Here is a 19,581-nt window from a genome sequence, read left to right as displayed (position 1 = left end):
TACTGTATTTCTAGATGACAAGGTCTTCCTCTGACAAGTTTTAATTCATATTTTGCTATAGTTGCTAACATTTAGCAAACAGTCTTTTTAAGAAGACAAAACAGAACTGTAATTTCATCCCTCATAAAGTATAATAGCTCCTGACTGCCAGGTATACAGCAGTGTTCACACTTCCGCTTGTGTAACAAGAGTTTGGTTGACTTCTTCCTTAATCCTTGCAAGATTCCTTATTTTCTTGCCATTTATTTAAAGAAACTAGGTCTTGTTTTAGCTTCTGGATCTGGCTGACCTCATCGTTAATGGTGGTTAATGTGTTCACTTGTCTCTGGTTTTCTATAAACTGGTAGGTAGGTCTAGAGGCTTGTTCAGATTCCAGCTTTATTTTCTGAAACTTCATTGATGAACCGGGACTGTCCATCAGAAGCATGTCACGTCTTTTTGGTGATGTTAGCAGCTGTTGATCAAAGTCTAGATCCATGATTTCATAAGGTTTGCAAAATGGTGGTATTCTAAACCTGTCATTTGAAGAAACGTTAAACTTTAACATATGACAAATGAGGGCTTCTCCTTGGAGGGAAGGGGGAGTCCATGCCCTGAATCTTCCCAAACAGAGGGAGGAATGTATCAGTAAGTTGCTTCTAGGGTTGGGCTGAGCTAACAGTTGGCTTTACTGTGTGTGACAGCCCTGCCAAACGAAAACCCGAGGAAGAACCTGAAAAAGTGAAATCAGACGATTCTGTTGATGAAGAAAAAGACCAGGTAGGGCTTGCATTTAAGTTTCTTAACTCTGCCTTATTTTGGTACATTTTCTGTAATTGTGAATTTATGCTCGGTCTGTCTGTGGACCAGAAGTGACTGAGAAGGTGTTAGAACGTATCCCTGGACCCAGAGCAGTACAAAGTGTATCATGATTAGACCCGAGGGCTTAGCAGGCCCATAACTTTAGTCTGTTCTCTCCTGTCTACTTTCCTATCTCTCCACCTGTCAAGATTAGATGTTCAAACCAGCAGATGTGATGTGTTTAAAGCATTTGCTTCTGACGTCAGATAAGCTCCTTTCCCACATCTAATTTTTCTATAAGAGCAGAATTGTCCTGTTATTATGTGCATGGTAATAATGCGGCTTAGACTTTTTAGGTTGGAAAACTGGTGGCTTGCCAAAGGCCTCCGGTAAAGACAGTGCCTCTGGTGCTGTCCCATGTGGCTTGGGGGGCAAATCTAGGTAATGCCAGGTGGCCACATGCTGTCTATTTCAGTTCTGCCACAGGATTAGCTATGTAATTCGAGAAGTCTGTAGGCTTTCGGGTGGGTAGTAAATGTCTTGTTACCTGCTAAAGATGAATATCCGTGGTTTGTTCTAAGGCTGGATGTCTCAACCAAGGCCTTGACTTTTGGGGGCAAATAAACCTTTGCTGTAGGGGTCAGTCCTGTACATCGTAGAGTCTTTAGCAAGGTCCCGACCCCTACTCACTAGATGCTGGTAACATCCCTCCTGTCTCCCAGTTGTGACAACCAAAATGACTTTCAGTCTCTCCCAGATGTCTCAGAGGGGCAAAATTGCCCTGAGTGAGAAGCATTGAGCCCAGTATCACTGAGGTAGACTTGATAAGATACGCTCATTCTCCTGTCTTATTCTTGGAAATTATATGCGACCGTTCATGACCCTTATTCAGGTGCCTGTAGTTAGGTTTAGTCAGAGTACCCACTCATGGTGGGAAACCGAGACAGGGGAAACGTCTTGTCTAAGCCATGTGGCCAAGTCCCTTACCTCCTAGGAGAACATGTCATGGGCAAGCTGGCTCTTGTAATATTGATGTCTTTTAAAAAAACAAAAACACATGTACCAGTTTGAGTTGTTTTTTTCCCCCTTCTAACGTCTTGGAGGGCTTAGATAACCTTTTCTTTTCGCTTTTAAAGAAATTAACCAGGGCATTCTTTCCCAAGTAGGAAGCTGTTTCACTGGCAGTGTGTGTGAGGCCTGGGGGACTTCGAGGATGAACCCCTGTAGGAACAGGGTTTATTCCAACATGCTAGAGTCCTAGTGCACCAAACCAGTGATATCAGATGGTGTTGGTCAAATAAGTAGTAATACAGAGGTAATCTTATACTTTAGCCAGTTTAAAGTGTCTTTAAAAAACATATATATTTATTTATCTGTTTATTTGGCTGCATTGGGTCTTAGTTGCGGCCCACGGGCTTAGTTGCTCCACGGCATGTGGGATCTTAGTTCCCCGACCAAGGATGGAACCCATGTCCCCTGCATTAAAAGGCGGATTCTTTACTGCTGGACCCCCAGGGAAGTCCCCCAATTTAAAGTTTTGTGATCTTACTATGTTTCTTTTTTTTTAAACAAGTATTACCTACATTTGGTAATACAGTACAAACAGCTATTGAGTACAAAGGGGTGGTACTCCTACTCTTTTGTCCATCCTTCTCCCGTCCCTCCCTCCTGTCTGTCCTTTTAGAGGCAAGCATTTATCAGTTTCTAATATATGGTTTTGGATTGTATGTCTATACATAGTACTGTATTATATTAGTATATAATCTGTATTAGGGTTCTCCAGAGAAATAGAGTCAGTGATATCTGTATATATGAGATTTATTTTAAGCAGCTGATTCACACGATGTCAGACTGGCAGGTCCAAAATATGCAGGACGGGCCAATAGGCTGCAGACACAGGGAAGTGTTGATGTTGTAGCTCAAGTCTGAAAGCAGTCTGGAGTCAGAATTTTATATATAATACACACACACATAGACTAATTCCATGTAATATATTATGGAGGGCTTCTGTGTAATTTACCCAACTTTCTCCAATGGTAACATCTCATAGAACTGTAATACAACAGTGAAACGAGGGAATGGACATTGGTATTATCTACAGACTTTGTTCACTCTGCATGCATAGTCAGATGTGTGTGTGTGTGTGTGGATTCTTATAATCTCCACCTCAAACACCACCACAGTATTTTTATCCTGTTTAAATACATAAATACAGATATCCTGGAAATGGCAAGTCTTGTGAACTTAGGGAAGCAGTGTCCTGGCTGTTCATCGGAGAAGAATTGGGGTCCAGTTTAAGTTGTCATCATCACTTCCTGATGGGAATCCCAAATTACTGGCTTGATTTTTTAGCTAACATTAACAAATCCCTGACATGAGGTGGATCTTTGACTTCATGTAGCATCACTAGACAACCTCTAGTTGTGCGGACGTGTACAGGGTCAACTCCTGGGCCTCTCCTTTGTTTTGAGGCTGGTGGGACATGAACACCAGAGTAACAGTTGCCCACATCTTCCCCAAACCCAGATTACCCCCCAACCCCTGTTTATAACCATGCATGCATGCATGCTAAGTTGCTTCAGTTGTATCCGACTCTTTGTGACCCACTGGACCGTAGCCCTCCAGGCTCCTCTGTCCATGGGATTCTCCAGGCAAGAATACTGGAGTGGGTTGCCATGCCCTCCTGCAGGAGATTTTCCTGACCCAGGGATTGAACCCATATCTCTTGTCTCTTGCATTGGCAGGCAAGTTCTTTACCACTAGCACCACCTGGGAAGCCTGTTTTTAACCAGGTCAAATGTATTTACTTAACACTTTGACTCGTGCTTTTGGTTTTGATCTTCTTTTGAAATAAATATTCTTCTCGTCCTTTCTGTCCACAGGAGGAAAAGAGACGTCGGGTTACATCCAGAGAACGGTAAGAGTTTATACCTTTTTGTTCTGTGTAATATGTAATCTTGACTACTGAAATTACTTTTCTGAAATGTTTTAAAAGGAAGAACTAGTGAGTTGCCAGGGTGATCATAGATAGCTTAAGGGCGCTGAGTTTGCAGTCAGATTAACCTTGTGATTCAGGTCAAATTCTCTTGCAAAGAGTGAATTGGGGTGGGGGGCAACTGGCAGTTATCAAAAATAGATCTAAAGGTAGTATTGAATATTAAATGTTAAAGTAATATGTACTTTTCAGGGCTACTGAGATGAAGATTGGCTTTTGGTGGTCAGGGGGAGGAAGGAAGCCCTTTTGAAAACTGCTTCCAGGGGAGGAGTCTCTGAAAGTCATCCTTAGGGTGTGTTATCTTGCTTGACAGAGTTGCTGGGCTGCTCCCTTCAGAAGAACCAGGAAGAGTAAGGCCAGGAACACACATGGAAGAAGAAGGAAGAGATGATAAAGTAAAGCCTGGTCACCTCCATGTTTGTCACTTCCACCTGAATCAAGAGTCCCCATTGGTTCTAGGAAGAGGGATCAGGGCGTGGAGAGCATGTAGGAACAGAATGACTTTCACTAATGATCACAGTGACCTTGACTTTAGCAAAAATGCTCTTCAAACTCCTCTTTCTGCTGCTTCTCTATGTGGAAGGTGTGTTTATGTGATTCTGGTGACAGTAAACCACTGATAAGCCTAGAAGTCACCTGGACTCTGCTACTTGATCAGTTAGTCACACAGCTTCAGCCTCTCCCCTCTCCTGTGCATCTCGGTTGCTCATGAGGTCTTGGTGGAGATCTCACATTCAGACACACAAGGTACTAAAGTGCTACAGCATCGTCCAGGGTTAAAGCTGCACTCTTAACTGCGATCAGGCCAGTTCTTTCCCCAGGCTTGTGGCTCCTTTGTAAAATCAAGATGGGCTTAAGGTTCTGTGAAATACAGATGTACCACCGAATCCCACCTCAGGAGCTTGGGAGGGGATAGAAGAAGGAATTGGGGGTCTGAAAATGGGGGCTTTACCATGAGACAGCACTGCCCCATATGGTAAAGGGCTGACATTGGTTGGTCACAGGTGGTGGAACAATCTCAGATTCCCAAAAGTTTTATGACAACACTGATTAGAATTTTCTTAGAAACTCCCATGGGTGGTGTGTGCCCTTGAGAGCCTGTTAAAGAATGGGTGTCTGTTATTTTGTCCTAATGGAGAATCAACCAAGATGCATGATAATTCTTAAACCATTGGCTACTTGAAGCTAGTCTTTAATTGATCACTTCCCTGATCCTAGTTAAAGTTAGCAGTTACAGTTGGGACACATGTTAAATCGTTTGAGAACAAGCGGGTTCTAGTCGACTGGCTCAACCACCACCCTCCAAAGAAGGATTTAGGGCGTGATTGAAATCCCTTGTCTATGACCAGACTCCTGGGATCTCCTCTTGCAGTAGCAGAGTCTGCCATGTGTTTTTTCTGTTTACATCACCAACCTTTGATCTCCTCACAAAGTGTGAGGGGTTCCTGAGGCTGAATTCTGTAAAGATGCATTTAGCTCTCTAAATTCAGACTCAAAATGATTTGTTGTCCATGTTTGAGATAGAGCTCTTGTTCTGAATGGGTAATACTACTTCATTCCTTTATTTAGATTCTCGTTTGATAAAGTTATCAAGGAGATTGTCAACACTTAATCCTGACAAGTAACAGTAATTTTGCCCACAAATCTCTCTTAAACAGCAGAATCTAAGAGTTCTTTAACTTCCTGCCTACCTACCCCACCAAAAAAAAATGTGCTATCTTAAAAGAAGAGAATCCTTCTTCTCACCAGCTAGACTATAGGATCAGTAGGTATTTTATTTTCATAAAGCTCTTTAATAGAAAGATTAGAATCAAACGGGGGAAAATTAACTAGTCTTTTTTTTTTTTTTGCCTCCCCGTCCCATCCACTTAGGAAGAAAAGAGACTCAGAAGTCAAACCAAAGAACCGTAAGTGCAGTTAACATGCCTTTTGTACTTTGTGAAATTTACTTCCAAAAGTAAATGTTCTCGTAAAAATTATGGATTGGACAGAGCATTAAGGTCATACATGTAATGTGTGGGTAACGTCTGTTCTTGGGAGGTCAGGCAACCAGTGTAGACTGAGGTCAACTGAGATTTATCTGACCTTGACTGCTGGCCTGTCCTTAGTGGTCTGTCCTTACTGGTGTTCATACAGGAAGCAGTTTGTCAGGTGGTGTTTAAAGAGCGTTGTCTCTTACCCGCAGCTGTGAAGACGCTATGTGACAAACTGCCCCAAAGCTCAGCGGCTTAGGACAGTAAGCACTTTTTGAGCTTCTGTGTTTGCGGCTCGGTGGCCGTTGACTGATCTTGGCCAGGCAGATCCGCTTCCGCCCTAGGACTAGGCCAGCTGGGGCGTGCGCTCTCAGCAGTGGCAGTGTGTGAGGGCGGCAGTGGAAAGCAGCCTCTGACGTGGCAATGGACTGAAGCAAGTATTGACTGGGCCTGAGGCTGGGGTGGGCAGAACTCCTGAACCGAGTGCCCGGGCCCTGGTGGAAGGAGGGGAAGACTTCTCAGATGTCACCTCAGGCCAGCTAGCAAACCTGCACAGAAATCCACCACAGGGAGGATTCCCGTCAGGTTATCGGGGATCAGGGGAGCCCTTTTGTCTCTTGTTTTTAAACTGTGGTGTGTCTCAGCAACACGTGAAGTGTTGATGGTACTTCTGAGATCGTAAGTTCTGAAGTACCAAATGCCTCTTGGGTTTCTTGCAATGAAAACTTGCCCCTCAGATGAGAAAAATCATCCGTGCTCTAACTTGGGGGAGGGAACCGTGTAAACCCTCGCTGGGGCTTCTTGAAAGGGTGAGGGCTCCTTGAGCTGACTGTGTGTTTTCTTCTGTGACAGGACACCTAAACAGAAAGCTAAGGAGGAACCAGACAGAGATGTGAGGCCTGGAGGAGCTCAGGCTGAAATGAATGAAGGAGAAGACAAAGTAAAGACTGACTCCTATTACTTATCTCTAACTGATCCTTGTGTTCCCAGTTGGTTGGGAGAAATGGCATGGGTTAGGGCTGTGCGTTGAAATCCAGCCCTACCTGCCCTGGGGTGGTTTTGGGCAGGTGACCTGCCCCTCCTTGTGGGGGTTGGCAGCTGTCACTGCATGTTAGCGCCTGATACATAGTGAGCGTTCAGTTGTCTATTTATGGTAATGGTGGCAAGGGCCTATGTGCGCCTGGAGTAAGACGTGTGTGGAACCAGCTTCTCTTCATAGCCTCTGGCTTGAGAAGGCTTGACGTGTCACCCCAGATACGCGTGTCATCATGCTTGCGCTGCTTTATCAACCAGTCAGTCTCCTGAGTTCTGAGTTTAGCTCCTCGTATCCCCACCAGCTCCCACAGTTCAGCTTAGTGAACATATTTAAACCCAAAAATATTGTACACTGACCCAGGGGTGGGCCTGTATAAAAGCCGCAGATGGTGAGGTTATCCACAGGGCTGTAAACTCCAGGGGAGTGGGCTACATCTGCTGGGGGCCGCAGCACAGGGATCTTATTAAGCTCTTTAGCAGTTTGCTCTAAGAAAAGCCAAACCAGGATGGTCCCAAGATTGTCTCTGGTTTTCTGTGAGATCCAGGGAGCAGAGCCTGAGGTCAGGCTTGCTGGGTCCTGAGTGTTCTCGCTCTCAGTGGGCGCCCTTGCTTGCTCTGTGGCACGTGATCCTTTCGGTGTGTCACCTCCAGCTTGTTCTAACATCTTATTGTCTCATCTTTTCTGATTACTCGTGATCTTAATCGTCAGCACTTGCCTGGGATCCCTTCAGGTCTAGAGAGATCTCAGCGGTGGTGTCAGACCATCCGTTTTCCTCAGACAGCAGCTGGCAGGAGCTTCAGACCCCACAGCCAGCGCTTTTGTCCAATGGCAGAAAAGGACCAAAAGTTTGACTTTGTCTAGTTTTTTTTTTTTTTTAATTATTGACTTAATCTGTGTGTATACTTCTTTATAAAGGTCAGCAGCATATCAGAAAGATAGTTTTTGTATGTGAGCTCAGCTGTCTTTAATGAGTTGGTGACCAAGTTGAGAATTCCTGCTTCTGTTTCTTTCCCATACTGGATTCCAAAGTTTAGTGTTGTCACCCACTTCCCCCACTCCTGTCCCAGTGCCTGTTTATATGACATCTTCACCCCTGACCAAATGACAGATGGAGCTATAGACATTTGGGCCAACATAAGCAAAATGGCTCTGACAGTCCCTTTTACTTTGAGCTATCCCAGGACAGGGGTGTGTAAATTGTGGTCCACAGGCCAAAGTTGGCCCTCTGCCTGTTTTCATAAAGTTTTATTGCAACACAGCCATGCCATTTCACTTACATATTGTTTCTGGCTGTTCTTGTGCTGCAGTGGCACAGTTGAGTAGCTGTGATGCAAGTCTGTGGCTTGGAAACCTGAAAATGTCTATTTTTTTGCCCTTTACAGGAAATCTGCCAACTCTTGCTTGTAGGCGTTAGAGAACTGACTTAAAATTTTTGAAGCCTCATCTCTAGCCTGTAGACCTGCCCAGATTTTCCAATTCTCTCGTCCCACGGTGCTGCAATCATTAACTGATACTTTGGGGTTTTGTCTCACTCTTGCTCAAATTAACTTTCCCCCCTTTATTTCTCTACCCACACGTTTCCCCTCTCAGGATGAAAAGAGGCACAGAAGTCAACCCAAAGATCTGTAAGTGGTTAAAATGCTTGTGCTTTTGTGCTGTGCTTTGTGTAGTTTAAGTTACCAGAATGACTATTGGAGATCTGTGACGTAGATGTTTACAGGGAATTGCTGGTGCTATTGGAAGACTGGATCAGTTTGGGTGGGGCTGGATGAGAAGTCAAACTGTGGGCCCCATCTTACCTGTCGCCCTCTGCCACATGGGTAGCACTCCCATCACCGCCCTGTCACATGTCTTAGTTTCCAGTATCTCATCAGGCCCCATGTCTGAGGGTCACATGGGGCATCTGAAGGCCTCTTTTCAGGATCACGTGTCAGTGACGCACCTTTGGAGCCACTGTGACAAGGGGACTTTCTTTTGGGTGGGAAGAAAGTGTCTGTTCACCAGATCTATTCTGAATATTTTGCTTTTCTATAGGGAGGCATTAGTTTGTCATTTTTTTATGTGAGTTGGCAATATAGGTTTTAAGCTGACATTTGGCTTATTTGTTTATCCAATAGAGCTAGCAAACGGAGACCAGAAGAGAAAGAACCTGAAAGAGTAAAACCACAAGTTTCTGATGAGAAAGATGAAGATGAAAAGGTAAGCTCTTGTTTTTTCAATTCTACTATGTTTCATAATATCCCATTGGCTGGAATATCTTAAAGTGATTTGTAAACAATTTTCCTCATGGAAGCTTTCAAATGTACCCCAGAGTAGGCAGAAAAGGGTAGCAAACCCTCATATTCTCATCAACCTTCAACAATTATCAACCCATGACTAGGCATGTTTTACCCAAGCCTCAGTTATTCTCCTTGCCCTCCCTCACTCTGATAAACAGATCCCAGACGTATTACTGAAATATTAACAGAAGTGCTTTTATAAAGTGCTTCCTTCTAAAAAGGAAAGGAGTCTCTTAAACATCATCACAGGGAGTTCCCTGGTGGTCCAATGGTTAAGACTTTACCTTCCAGTGCAGGGGGTGCAGATTCAGTTCCTGGTTGGGGAGCTAAGACCCCACACGCCTCATAGCCAAAACAACAAAACGTGGACCAGAAGCAGTGTTGTAACCAATTCAATGAAGACTGTAAAAATGATCCACATCAAAAAATATTAAAATTAAATAAGCATCACCACAATACCATTTTCCTAACACCATAGTATCAAAGTCCAATCTCTGTTCAGATTTCCCTGAGGTCTGCATTGCATGTTTTATGGTTTGATTCAGGACCCCAGCTAAGTCTATACGATATACTTGGTTGCCATTTGTCCTCAGTGTGTCATCTACAGTGTCACCCCATCCTCTTAACTTGCAGTTGGTGGAAGTAGCCAGCTTACCCATAGCATTTGTGGGTTCTCAGGTTTGCCATCTTCCCATATCCCTGTCCCCTGCAGACCAATAGGTAGGTCCAGAGGCTTGACCAGAGGCATGTCTCTTGTTTCCCAGAGGACTTCTAAGGTGGTGCTGTGTGCTTCCTGTTGCATCACACCAGAGGCATGGTTATCTTTTTAAGGCTTTAGGACTAATCACTGAACCCAGGTGCCCTCAGCCTGATCCATCCATTATAAAGTTCCCCTCAGCTTTTCACCTGTTGTTAACAGTCATTGCCTAAATCCATTATTTCACTGGGAGTTGCAGAGTGATAGTTCTGTCATCCCTTCATTTACTCAAAATAATTCTAGAAATAAATTTTCTCTTATTAGTCACCAGGGGTGGGGGTGGTACCATAACCAAATACAACAGTCTGGGTGACTTAACCAACAGGCGTTTATTTTTCTTACAGTTCTGGAGAATACAATTCACATATCAAAGTACCAGCAGGGTTAGTTTCTGGAGAAGTCTTTCTTCCTGACGTGTGGACGGCTGCCTTCTTGCTGGGTCCTCACATGAGCTTTCCCTGCGCAAGCACGTAGGGAGAATGAGAGCGCTCTGGTGTCCTATTGGATTAGGTCTCTCCCACTTACGACCTCACTTAACCACAGTCACTTCCTTAAAAGCCTCATCTCTAAATACAGTCACATTTGAGGTTAGGGCTTCAACGTAAGAATTGGATTGGGGAGCAGGGACAAAACTGAGTCCATAGCGCCCCATATCAGTTATGTACTTATTGAGGTACCACTTAATACAGGAGAGCTAATTTTTGTCAGGCTTCCCTGGTGGCTCAGGGATAAAGAATCTGCCTGCTAATGCGGGTTCTATACCTGGGTGGGGAAGATACCCTGGAGGAGGAAATGGCAACCCACTCCAGTATTCTTGCCTGGGAAATCCCATGGATGGGATCCCTGGTGGGCTGCAGTTCTATGGGGTCGTAAAAGAGTCAGACATGACTTGGTAACTTAACAACAAAAGTTTTTGTCTTTTTTTTTTTAACACTAGTCTCATGAGTCTTTTAAGGAAGTCTGGTTATAAGAATTTTGTTTATAAGACTAGACACTGGAGGTGGCTTGGGTCTCACTGGTTTTCTGACTGCCTTCCTGCCTCTGACTAGGTTTTGTGATAACCATGTACATAAAATTCTTTAACTTTGCAACATAGTCCAGATGGAAAAGACTTGTTTACCCTTCACTCTTCTGTTCTCTCTACTTAGGAGGAGAAGAGACGCAGAACTACATACAGAGAACTGTAAGAACTTATTTTTGTCTTTCTACCAAGCAGATCATAGTACTAAAACAGTTGTCTGAGAAAGAAAGAAAAAGGGGCGTTTAGTGACTTCCTGGAGCAGCCTTAGCCTTGTGTGTGATGGATAGTGAGTGCAGGACTGAGACATGCCAGTTCTGCTGTATGAGGCAGGTCCCCTCTGCATGGTAAAGACACGCTTGCCCCTTATGCTGCAGCTGGCGCTCATCTGTGTCTGGATCCGGTATAACTTTGGCAGATTCTGACGTGTCGTGTAATGACTAAAAGAAACCTTCTGCTTTGTTCCCAGAACTGAGAAGAAAATGACTCGAACCAAAATAGCAGTAGTGTCCAAGGTAAATGTACACCGGGGAATAAAAGCCGTTGTGTGATGCTAAGGGACTGGGTGGGGGCTGGCTATCTGAGCGTCGTCTGTGTTCTTGTCCCCACAGACCGATCCTCCAAAGTGCACCGAGTGCTTACAGTATCTGGACGACCCCGAGCTGAGATACGAGCAGCATCCCCCTGATGCGGTAAGTTCCAGTCTGTCTTCAGCCGTATAGTTCCCGTCTCCTGTCTCTGCTCACTGGTCCAATGTCTCTCAGGTGGAAGAGATACAGATACTGACCAACGAGAGGTTGTCCATCTTTGATGCCAACGAATCTGGCTTTGAGAGTTACGAGGATTTGCCCCAACACAAACTAACCTGCTTCAGGTAACTGATAGGTTTTGTGTGTTTTGTATTGTTTTTTTTAAATCCTGCTGGAGTCTTTTTATTTATTTGGCTGTGTTGGGTCTTTGTTACCACGCGGGTTTTTCTCTAGTTGTGGTGAGCGGGGGCTACTGTCTAGTTGCATTTTGCAGGCTTCTCATTTCGGTGACTTCTCTTGTTGGGGAGCCCAGGGTCCAGGGTATGGGGCTTCAGTAGTTGCAGCTTACGGGCTCTAGAGCACAGGCTCAGTAGTTGTGGTGCACAGGCTCAGTTGCTCTGTGTCATTTGGAGTCTTCCCGGACCAGGAATTGAACCCGTGTCCCCTGCATTGGCAGGCGGATTCTTTACCACTGAGTCACCAAGGAAGCGCAGGTAACTAATATGCTTCTTATCATAACAGGGCATTTTCCTAAAGACACCTGAGTTCTTAATATCCTAGTAAAGTTTTCAACACCTAATCTGCAACATCTCTTAAGCTGCTAACACTTCAGGGTCACCAAGCTGCTAGACGACTGGTAGGTCTTTGGTTGTGAAATCTATACCTATTAGATCTTGAGTAGGTAAACATCCTTTAAAAAAAAAAAAATCACTTATTTGGCTGTGCCAAGTCTTAGTTGTGGCTTGCAAATCTTTAGTTCTGGCATGTGGGATCTAGTTACCTGAAGAATTGAACCTGGGTCCCCTGCATTGGGGAGCATGGAGTCTTAGCCACTGGACCACCAGGGAAGGCCCTTGAGTAGGTAAATATCCTAAAGCTTATTCATTCCGCTGAGGGCCAGCTATGTACAGTGGGTATTATAGATACAGCACCTCAGGCCCCTGGTTTCATGAAAGCAGAACAAGCTGTGCCTGTGGGTAGTGGCATTGTGGTGGATGTGAAAAGCATGGGGAGCAGAGAGAGTGGGTGGGAGAAAGTTGTTCAGAATGGAGAGGAAGGGACTTGAGCAAAGGCCTCGGTAAGAACAAGCCAAGGAGATAGTGAGGGAAAGACATCCAGGAGGAGGGAACAGCAGGTGGAGGCTGGGAGCGGGGCACATGGGCTGTGGAAGACTAGGTGAGAGACTATGTGGCTGGAGTGGGGGGGCCAGGGGGGTGAGTGGTAGGGCATGTGGTCAGGGAACAGGGACCCAGGGCGGGGGCTGGATCCTGCAGGGCTCTTCAGGCCGAGGAAGTGATGCTGGGGTCTTCTTGGGGGAGTTCCGTGGAGTTTGGACTGCTTTTGGGGCTCAGACAAGCCTGTGATTGAGCAGAGTTCCCCTCCTCTCCAGCCTCCTTTGTTCTGCTCTCTCCTGCTCACTGGAGGTGCTTCCCTTTGGTTCTCTGTGGGAAATAGCTTGGCTTCAGTTCATGTCTCCTTTCAGGCCTCGGCAGGGGCTTTTCCTCTCCCTGGACAAGAGAATAGTAGGGGTGGCTGGATCGCCTGTTATAAAGCCTCAGGTGGAATCATCTCGAGATGGTCTTTCTGACATCCCTGCCCCACAGTGGGCTGGGGGGCTCTAGAAAACCCCAGTGTGTTTCTTCCACAGTATTCTGTATGCTCGCCGTGGTTAGGTATGTCTCCCCCTCTCCACAAGCAGGAGCCTGATCCGTACTGGGATGTTGTCCACTTCCTGGCCACTCCCCAGCTCAAACCTCTGCCTGACAGCATGAGTGAAACGTGCTGTTAGCATTGCTGATGTTCACTGCCTTGTGCTTCCCTGTGGCACTGCTAGGGCAGAGGCTCGCGAGAACCCAGGGCTGGAGCCACTGTAATCAGGAGTATCAGGGCTTGGGGCCTCTGGGTGGCTCCTCAAGAACAGGTCTGCCCCAGACTCCTTCCTGTGAGTTGGGAAATAAGAACACGTGTCCCAGGAATGACATGCCTTTGAGCATCAGGCCGTTGAAGCCAGACCACCTGGGTTAGCTGGGGACTCTGTTTACCTCTGGTCCTTGGGCTGAAAGTGGCAGGTGGAAACTAGCCCCTTCTGCAAACTAGTGGGGCCTGCCCCCGCCTGGGACTCGGCACTTCTCCCTGATGTCACCTCTCCTGACGGAGCCCGTGGACAGTCTGTCAGGCTGGGCCCTGGATCCTCCCCTCCTTTGCGTCCACATTGTCCTGCCCTCCGTGGGTATGTGTCCATCTTTGCCACGTCTTCAGGTCCTAATGGCATGGCTGTGACCCATGTCTGACTGCTATGCCTGGTGGAAGAGCTCCACTCAAAGTACTCATGTTTTCATTTTTTTTAATTTGGTAAGATTCCAAGATGAGAATTTCTTGGCTTCCAGGGGCCTAGGCAGTGGGAATGTGGTGGGGGATACTCTCAGACCTGCACAGCACCTCTTGCCTTGAGGCCAGCACAGGCAGGTCCGTAAGCAGAACCCACCTCAATCCCATCCTGTTTTCTCAAATTCAGCATCCTGCTCAATGATGCACATTCTCTAAATATCATGGAGCATCTCTGGGTGGTGGATGTTCTTGAACTTGAGGCTTAACCCCCCAGAGGGAGGTGGAAGTCCCTCCTCGTGTCCCCAGTGCACCTCGCCTCTTATGATGTTGTGTAATATGCGTTATTTTAATTTTTTTGAGGTGAAAGTCATAGTGCAAAACTAACATATAAAATAATGTGAAGCAGTAAATCCACAGAAACAAAGCAGATCAGGAATTGCTGGGGTGCTGTGGGGAGGGGGGAAGGAGTGACAGCTCAGTGGGTGTGAGGTTTCATTTTCAGCAACAAGAATGTTTTGGAGCTAGAGGGGGTGGTGGCACAAGTCTGGGTAGGATGTATTGGAGCAGCCAGTGTATCTCCACAAGCCACTCCCCAAGGGAGGGCACGCCAGGGGCGCCCCTGTGAGGTTTCCTGCTGTCCCGCTGTCGGTCTTGCTGACCTCTCCATGTTCCCTTTTCATACTCTCACTCTTGGTACCCAGGTGGGCAAATCAGAAGCTATGGGGTGAAAAAGCACTGTACTGATCCTGTGTTCTGGCAGCCAGGGAGACAGTGGAGTCTAGGAACCACACCTCATCCCCCCCGGGTCTGAGCTTGACTCTGTACCTCTGCCTGCCTTTGGTCTCCTGGTAAATGGCCTCTGTCACCCGTCTAGTGTGTACTGTAAACGCGGTCACCTTTGCCCGATCGACACCGGCCTCATTGAGAAAGATGTCGAGCTCCTCTTTTCTGGTTCAGCAAAGCCGATATATGAGGATGACCCATCTCCCGAAGGTAAGGGGAATGTTCCAGATTGTCTGGGACAGTCAGTTGATAAACCGAACAGAGTCTGGGCTGTGAGCAGCTACAAGCAGTCTAGCTCTGATGGCTCCAGTAAGGCTGCCCGGCTCACCTGATCAGAGGTGTGGGCTCAGGTGGGGACTCATTGCCACTTAACCTGCTTGGGTTTTTGAGGCATATTCTTTTAGTCATGTCCAACTCTGCAACCCCATGGACTGTAGCCCGTCAAGGCTCCTCTGTCCATGGGATTTCCCAGGCAAGAAGACTGGAGTGAGTTGCCATTTCTTAGTCCACTTCATTTCAAGAAACCTTTTCCTCCTCTTTTAGGTGGTATTAATGGCAAAAATTTTGGCCCTATAAATGAATGGTGGATTGCTGGTTTTGATGGAGGTGAAAAGGCTCTTCTTGGCTTTAGCACCTGTAAGTATGTGGCCAACTGTGGACTGTTCTGGAATCTGAAAGATGCTTCTGTCTTCCACGGGGCTTGGTTGGGCTCTGGGGAGTCTCAGGCTCCCATGACCGGGCTTGGTTGGGCTCTGGAAAGTCTCAAGCTCTTGTGACTGTGTGGGAAGCATGTCAGGCTTGATTGGGATGGCCTCTCGTACTAGTTATAACTGACCCTGGAACTGACCTTCCAGTATAAGAGCAGCTGAAACCCAGACTGAATTCCAAAAGCCAGAATCGAGCTAGAGGAAAGCCACTTGGCCAGTCTGTTCTCTGGTTGGCTCAGACAGGCCCCTTCTGAATGAGGTAACCCTGACCGTACCTCGTGGGTTTTGACATTTGAGTGTGGAATGACTCTACCTGTTCCGTGAGCGTCGTAGCCTCATCCCTGCCCTTTGGCTACCACCACTGCCATCAGGTTCACACTGCTCTTATCCATCTGTCCGCTCCAGCATTTGCCGAGTATATCTTGATGGATCCCAGCCCAGAGTATGCACCGCTATTCAGCGTGATGCAGGAGAAGATCTACATAAGTAAAATAGTGGTTGAGTTCCTGCAGAACAACCCTGACTCCACCTACGAAGACCTAATCAATAAGATTGAGGTAAGAGGCTTAAGTCCTTCCTTATCTGGGATTCACAGATTGTTTACATGTGATGTTGTTCATTCACTGAGTTGGGTTCAACTCTTGGTGACCCCATGGGCTGCAGCCCTCCGGACTTCTATGTCCATGGGATTTCCTAGGAAAGGATACTGGAGCAAGTTGCCATTTTCTTCTCCAGGGGATGTTCCTGAGCCACGTGGGAAGTCCCATTTACATGTGATACAGATGTACTAAGAAACATGTTTGATTGACGTAAACCAGTTTTGCTTAAGCTTAAGAGAAACTTCCGTCTGTTTTTTTTCCAAAAGACCACTGTTCCTCCTTGTATGCTCAACTTGAATCGATTCACAGAGGATTCTCTCCTGCGGCATGCCCAGTTTGTGGTGGAGCAAGTAGAGAGTTACGATCGGGCTGGGGACAGTGACGAGCAGCCCATCTTCCTGAGCCCCTGCATGAGAGACCTCATCAAGCTAGCTGGGGTCACCCTGGGAAAAAGGTAAGGGTGCAGCAGGAGTGAGACTGAAGACGGGAGACGGAGTCTGGAAGGCAGGGCACTGCGTGAGCTTCTGGGCCACTAACACTGGAATCTTTCTCCTAGGCGAGCTGAAAGGCGGCAGACCATCCGGCAGCCTGCCAAGGAGAAGGACAAGGGCCCCACCAAGGCCACCACCACCAAACTGGTCTACCAGATCTTCGACACTTTCTTTGCGGAGCAAATTGAAAAAGATGACAAGGAAGACAAGGAGAACGCCTTCAAGCGCCGGCGCTGTGGCGTCTGTGAGGTAACCTCGCCTAAGCCGGCTCTCCCGCCCCTCATGATCTCTGAGGAGCTCACTGTTTTCTCTTTTTGGCTTGAGCATCTTACTGTGTAGACATGACCCCCCAAAAACAGAGCTCGGAGAAGGAGTTAGTTATCCAGGAGGACTTGCATGTCTTACGGGACAGCTATCAAAAGGTGCACGCTCAGGCACTTTGCCATCAGTGCCACTGCTGCTACAAAGGAGTCTGGCCATGTCCCATTGTGTCCTCAGGCCCCAGTGTGAGGGTGAGGGGGGTGACTGCCCCACAGAGGCCAGCACTGCTTCCTCCAAACGGGGTCATCCTCCCAGGATCCTGTCTTGTCTCATGGTGTAACTTTCCTTGGAATGTGGGGGCTTCGCCCAGCTTAGCTTTGAGGCCTGAAACAACCTCTCTCTGAATTTTTTAGTATAATATATACTTACTTCACCCTGGAGGAATTAATCTCCCTAATTCTATCACTGATCCAGAGATCAGATCTGTTTTGGTGTCTGTGTGACTTAATTTGGATGAAAGCTTAAAAGTAAAAATATAGCAGCTGCCTTCAGAACCACCCTCTGTTCACACTAGTCCCTGGATTCTGAGGGTCTCCTCTGTCTTCAGTGGCCGCCCTCAATAGGAATTTGAGTGTTGAACCTGTGTCCCCCCAGCAGTGGAAACACGGAGACCTAACCACTGGGCCACCAGCGAATTCCCTGTCCTCGCCATTCTTGTTTTGGTTTTTATTTCATCTAGCACATGCGTATCCAAGCTTTAAATTTTCTTTTTTTTTTAATATACATAAACTGGCATCTTTCATAACTACTGTGTGTTGACACAGGTAGACCTAGTTACCACTTTATTCCATAGTATTTCATTGTGACTCTCCCAGCCTATCCCTTGGTGATGGGCAATGTGATATTCTAACGTATCTTCTGTGATTCTTCACTACTTAGAAGCAGAATTGCTGGGGTGTAGGTTACATACTTGACTTTGATCTAAAACACTGTTTTCCAGAGTTGTCACCACCTTACCTCTGAGTCACCTGAGTTCTCCTCTCCCCATACCTGTCCCAATACCACGTCTCAGGGTTAACCTTTACAAACCTCATGTCTTGTTCCTAACTCTTACTTCCCTGAGTTCTAATGAGGTTAAACTTACATATTTTAAAATTCACCAAAAAGTGGTTATCAGCTGTGACTAATGGCCTTTTAATTTTTTTTTTTTAATGTGTTTTAGATTTGTCAACAGCCTGAGTGTGGAAAGTGTAAGGCCTGTAAGGATATGGTTAAATTTGGTGGTAGTGGACGGAGCAAGCAGGCTTGCCAAAAGAGGAGGTAGGTTTGGCCAATGATTGTTTTTGGAATGGAGGGAAATGCCAGCTGATGGCAAATAGGCTTTGTGTGGGACAGCTGGGTTGACACATATAGAATAGGCAAGATCCCTTTGTCTAGCGTTGTTGCCAAACCTGTCCCTGTTTTCTTAGTGAAACACTTTCAGTTGGTTTTACTTTTTTTTTTCCAGCTGTGCTGTGGGGGCTTGTGGGATCCTAGTTGCCCGACCAGGGATTGAACCTGGGCCCTTGGCAGTGAGAGCACAGAGTCCCAACCCCTGGACCACCAGGGAATTCCCAGTTGGTCTTATTTTTTAAAGAAGACTTTGCTTATCACAAGTGACTTTGTAGGTGTCCCAACATGGCCATGAAGGAGGCAGACGATGATGAGGAAGTGGATGACAATATTCCAGAGATGCCATCACCCAAAAAGATGCATCAGGGGAAGAAAAAGAAGCAGAACAAGAATCGGATCTCTTGGGTTGGAGATGCCGTCAAGGTAATCCAGGAGTGGGCTCTCAGTTGTCCTCGTGCTGCACTGCTGAGCAGCCAGGTGTCTCCTGGTGTCTTGCTCATTGCCAGCCCTTCTGAGAGCAGCCGGAGCCCTGGAGCTGAGAAACCTACCCATTCATCCTGTAGCCATGAGCGGAGCAGAGCCGGCTGAGAGGCTAGGGTCCGTAGTCAAGCACCAAAAATGCGTTTTTACTTGTATGCCCAAGGACTCGATGTTCCTCACCCTCCAAAGTGGGCATTTGATACAGTCCTGGTGTGTGAGACTGGTTCCCCTGTGAGGCTGGTTTTGAGGAGAGCCCTCAGCCCCCTCTGGCCTAGGAGTTGGTGTTTGGGAGCACTAGCAAACTGCCTCCGGGGGCTCTGTGCTCACCTGCCTAAGAGTCAAATCCTTTACCACAGCTAGAGAGTGAATACGTTCTCTGTGTTAGTCCCTTGGTGTCCATAAGCTGGAGATGGGCCAGGTCCCTCAGCAAGCCTGAGGCATACCCCTGCTGGATGCTGCTCTAGGTCTGGGCCACACAAGTGCTGTCAGGTGGGTGGGGCATGGGAAGTAGGCTGGGGCCACAGAGGCTTCTTGGTGGAACAACCTCCCGAAGAGTTGGAGAGCAGCTGGCCACTTAAAGTCCTTGAGAGGAACCAGGGCAGAGGCCCTGTGGTGGGAACCAGCTTTCCTTGTGGGAGAGAAGGAAGAGGGTCCGTGTGTCTGAGGGGGGTGTGATGACTGGGATGCGGCGCTGTTCTGATTGAAGGCTAGGATCTGACTTGCTGCTGACAAAGGAGGGCAGAGCTGGCGACAGGGCTGTGAGTGCCTCGGCTGCAGGCTTCCAGCCAGGGGAGGGGCCACTCTCTGTAGTAAATAGCCAGGCTGCTGGAGCTCACGGCTTCTTAGAGAAATCGTCATGAGCTATGCTTTCCTGTAAAGCAGCAGGAACTCACAGGACAAGCCTTGCACAGACCTTCAGATCCATCCTCTCCTGAAACTAAGCCCTTATTTTC

The 19,581-nt window shown here is 46.9% G+C and overlaps 1 protein-coding gene across 12 annotated transcripts in view; it reads left to right on the top strand.

Moving 5' to 3' along the window:
- Positions 1-19,581, top strand: part of DNMT1 (DNA methyltransferase 1) — a 43,042-nt gene that overhangs the window by 10,890 nt on the left and 12,571 nt on the right. For 6 of the 12 annotated variants that reach the window (XM_081498189.1, XM_081498181.1, XM_081498180.1 and 3 more), the window contains exons 6-23: positions 684-759; positions 3,663-3,697; positions 4,089-4,170; positions 5,648-5,682; positions 6,601-6,688; positions 8,375-8,409; positions 8,902-8,983; positions 10,969-11,003; positions 11,308-11,353; positions 11,450-11,530; positions 11,603-11,712; positions 14,790-14,908; positions 15,242-15,334; positions 15,811-15,962; positions 16,271-16,458; positions 16,561-16,744; positions 17,979-18,076; positions 18,424-18,571. In XM_081498189.1, the coding sequence (XP_081354315.1) occupies positions 684-759; positions 3,663-3,697; positions 4,089-4,170; positions 5,648-5,682; positions 6,601-6,688; positions 8,375-8,409; positions 8,902-8,983; positions 10,969-11,003; positions 11,308-11,353; positions 11,450-11,530; positions 11,603-11,712; positions 14,790-14,908; positions 15,242-15,334; positions 15,811-15,962; positions 16,271-16,458; positions 16,561-16,744; positions 17,979-18,076; positions 18,424-18,571 (1,687 nt within the window). Of the gene's footprint in view, positions 1-683; positions 760-3,662; positions 3,698-4,088; positions 4,359-5,647; positions 5,683-6,600; positions 6,689-8,374; positions 8,410-8,901; positions 8,984-10,164; positions 10,204-10,968; positions 11,004-11,307; positions 11,354-11,449; positions 11,531-11,602; positions 11,713-14,789; positions 14,909-15,241; positions 15,335-15,810; positions 15,963-16,270; positions 16,459-16,560; positions 16,745-17,978; positions 18,077-18,423; positions 18,572-19,581 lie in introns of all 12 variants that reach the window. The other 6 variants (XM_081498179.1, XM_081498184.1, XM_081498183.1 and 3 more) reach the window with 2 other exon arrangements.

The sequence above is a fragment of the Giraffa tippelskirchi genome, chromosome 6 (assembly GCF_054371585.1).
Source record: "Giraffa tippelskirchi isolate mGirTip1 chromosome 6, T2T-mGirTip1v1.2.pri, whole genome shotgun sequence".
Lineage (NCBI taxonomy): Eukaryota > Metazoa > Chordata > Mammalia > Artiodactyla > Giraffidae > Giraffa > Giraffa tippelskirchi.
The sequence above is the reverse complement of the archived record's forward strand: the minus strand, read 5'-3'. Positions and strand labels throughout refer to the sequence as shown.